Here is a 3,709-nt window from a genome sequence, read left to right as displayed (position 1 = left end):
GATTACATCAGACGAAGCTACGCAACATGTGATTACATCAGACGAAGCTACGCAACATGTGATTACATCAGAAGAGGCTACGCAACGCGTGATTATGTCAGACGAGGCTACGCAACGCGTGATTACGTCAGACGAGGCTGCACAACACGTGATTACATCAGACGAGGCTACGCAACATGTGATTACATCAGAAGAGGCTACGCAACGCGTGATTATGTCAGACGAGGCTACGCAACGCGTAATTATGTCAGACGAGGCTACGCAAGACGTGATTATGTCAGACGAGGCTACGCAACACGTGATTACATCAGACGAGGCTATGCAACGCGTAATTACGTCAGACGAGGCTACGCAACACGTGATTATGTCAGACGTCAGCGACAAGCTTTGCGGTAGTAAACAGGAAGTGAAACTTGCTAACTAGCAGAGGCYAATCATCTCGGGACAATGGAGCGATTTTTTCATGAATGCCTTGCTATTGGGCAAGTTGTAATTATTCTATCTATTCAGCTAGTTCAGGCTATGTTTAATGCTGCCAGGAGACGTAGGGAAAGAAACGCAATGATAAACTACACTGTTGTTGTTGTGCGCAGCCATGTTTTTGTGCGTTTATGATAACATCCAAGATGAGGCAGGAAAGCAGAAACAGCTGAACGTCACGTGAGGTAAACATGCGCCACATCAGAATTTATTCGGCAAATGTGTTTCCATCTATCGTTTTGCGCATTAACTACTTTGTGAATCATCTAAAAAAACACCTTAAGCGAGCGTAAAAACTTTTTAGCGAATTGAGAATGGTTTTTTTTTAATTTTGCTGTTTCCATCTGACTTTTTTTCGCATTTTTAATGCGACACTTCTGAATGCGCATCAAAAAGCCTTGATGGAAACACGGTTAGTCACTTTAAAAAGGAGGAGAACCAATATGTTTTGTGTCCCTCTGCAGGATAAACAAGAATTGTTGACATTTTAAAGCCTGATGTAAAAGGTACCGCCCTCAGGGACTTGACCAGGGTGTTTGGGTTTTGTGAAGCACACATATAAGTCTTTGGGGAGTCTTTAGCGTAAGCAGATGCAGAGTTGTATAGAGGGCCTTTGTTCTGGTTCTGATAAGACTACAGGCCCTGCGAAACAGTGGCTCTGACCAATGACACAGATTTTCTAGAAATGAAGAGTAAAGATCTGTAACAGAGAGTTCACATGGTTTTCTGCACAATTATTCTGGCTTCAAATTTTTTATAATGTTTTTGTACAAAGCCAATGAAGTTGTTGAAGGACAGGGTTTTTTTGGTGAGCAGAGAATGTTCTGGTGGCAACACAAGCAGCTGAAACTGACCTCCTTGAAGAATATGGAAGGACTAGAGGAGGAACAAAGAGTCACAATAATCAGTGTGAGGTGGCAAACGACTAGGAGAGAAGGATGAACAATTACTCTAATGAAAGTAAGCTGACTGAATTGATGTGTTTATAACAGAATACTATCAAGTTTTGAATTCTAACCTGGGGGGGGTGGGGGGGTTGGAATGGAGTTATCAATATTGAGAAATTACCTGACAGCTGAAAAGAGTTGATATTGCACAAAAAAGTTACCTCTCTGAGAAAACCTGAGGTGAACCAAGATTTTATTTTGAATAAATAATCAAAGAGGGAGGTTAAGGTAGAGTTATGTACCATCTGTATAGCAGTGGAAACTGATACTGAATTTATGTCAAACATTACCAAGGAGAAGCAAATATATTGTGAACAGAGGTGAGCCAAGGACAGAACCCTGAGGCACACCGGAACAGATTTATGTTTAGATAATTGGCTGTGGATTTCTTGCATACAACCAGAGATAAGGTCTAGTGTTTCAGTTCAGTTTATTCCAGCAGCAGCTCACAACAAATTAATCACAGCACACTGTACAAAAACATTCATGTTCATAATAAAATGCCACTTAGTCAAAGTTATGTATCAATTAAACCAGCTGATTGCATTACGTTTCCACTTTGTCACAATCTCTCTTACCGAGTAGCATGAAGGCTGTAGTGGAGAGGCATTGTTTCATTTTAACAGGAAGAGACCTTCTGAATCAGTCAAGTGGGGTTAGAGAAGACAACAAGGTGATAAAGACACAATGCAGTGGTTCAGTTGAGTTTCTATGGGAGGAAAGAAGAACACTGCCAAGTTAAAGACAGCAATGAATGCAAACATGTAGAGAAGAGACTAAAGACAGCAGCTGGGTGAGGACATGTGGGCACTTTGTGCTCCAGCAGTCTAAGTCTATAGCAGCAGAAATGAAGAATAATTCAGGAAACCTCAGTCTAACTATAGGATTTATGAAAAAGGAAAGTCTTCAGTCTAATCTTAAAAGTACGTACTAAGTAAAGTAAGTAAGTAAAGTTTTATTTATATAGCAGCTTTCATAGAAATAGATTCACAAGGTGCTGTGCAATCAGAGGCAAATCTAAAGATACACAATCAGAACAGGATATACAAACATTTGGGACAAAAAAGTATAAAAGCTGTACAACCATCAAAGTATCAAGACTGTTCAATCTGAAAAATAAAACAAGTAAATAATATCTAGACAATAATATAGAGGGCAGAGTAAAACATTAACATATTAAGATGAAGGATTTTTAAATCAGAAATGAATTTGGAGGCAGGTCTCTGAATGGGTCGATTGTGGAGTACTGGTACATTTTAGAAAAATACATTTTTGATAAATTGATCAAAAATGTAAAAAAAAGTAGACAGAGTGTCAGCATCTAAGTTTGTGTCAACAAAGTCAATCTTTAGGATGGTAAATAGTAAAAATTACCATTAAATGGTTTAAAAAGAACATTGTAAATTGCATTTCTCAGTTTTTGAAAGCGAGGACATCTCACTGTAATCTATGATGATGTTTGTGCCCCCTGCTGGGCATTTACCAAATGTACATGTTGGATTCTGCCAGCAAATATTAAAGATGGTTAAAACAATCAGGTTGTTCCTCTATAAGGATTACATTTTCTTCCTAATTATTATACTGAAGTATTCTTTCTTCTCATGATGAATAAATAATGTGAAATTAAAAACAGAATGAATACTGTATTTTGCTCTCTGAAATGTCTTCCTATGATTTGATTTCACATCTAATAATCTGTTTCAAATGTAAAACTTTCCTTTAAGTGATTGCTTTCACTTTGTACAGCTTTCAAATGAATCATCTGCAGGCTGTGCAGGGTCGATTCCTCCAGCTGCAGCTCTGACTGTCTGACCCTTTCATTGTGAGCAGAGTTTTGTCTCTGATGTGACACTGCCTGACACTGGACTGGTGTCATATTTCTGTACTGGTTCCCCCTGCAGGCTGTGGACGCAGTGGGAGAGATCCTGCTGTCCCTCAGTTATCTGCCCACAGCAGAGCGCCTCACGGTGGTCGTGGCCAAGTGCAAGAACCTGGTGTGGACCAACGACAAGAACACAGCAGGTTGGTGAGCGACACTCGGACTGTGTACTGAACTGTGGATTCATCTGTTTATGTGGGTTTTAACATGGTTTATGAAACAACTTTCAGCTGAGGAAAACTATGGGCTGCCGTTTGTAAAGTTACACAGACAAAAATTACCACCAGTATTTTTGTTTTATTTAGCCTTTTATAAGAAAAAAAGAACAGATTTATTTTTTAAAGTCAGTTTTTCACCATATGATTCATACATTTATAAATGTCATAGTTTATAAACTAAATAT

The 3,709-nt window shown here is 38.9% G+C and overlaps 1 protein-coding gene across 1 annotated transcript in view; it reads left to right on the top strand.

The window, feature by feature from the left end:
- Positions 1 to 3,709, top strand: part of syt12 (synaptotagmin XII) — a gene marked incomplete at its 5' end in the record, with an annotated part of 37,439 nt that overhangs the window by 27,177 nt on the left and 6,553 nt on the right. Inside the window, 1 exon segment of the mRNA XM_014030319.1 lies at positions 3,329 to 3,449. Within this exon segment, the coding sequence (XP_013885773.1) occupies positions 3,329 to 3,449 (121 nt within the window).

This window comes from Austrofundulus limnaeus, unplaced genomic scaffold, assembly GCF_001266775.1.
Source record: "Austrofundulus limnaeus strain Quisiro unplaced genomic scaffold, Austrofundulus_limnaeus-1.0 Scaffold1039, whole genome shotgun sequence".
Classification (NCBI taxonomy): Eukaryota; Metazoa; Chordata; class Actinopteri; order Cyprinodontiformes; family Rivulidae; genus Austrofundulus; species Austrofundulus limnaeus.
This window is presented reverse-complemented; position numbering and strand designations above follow the sequence as displayed.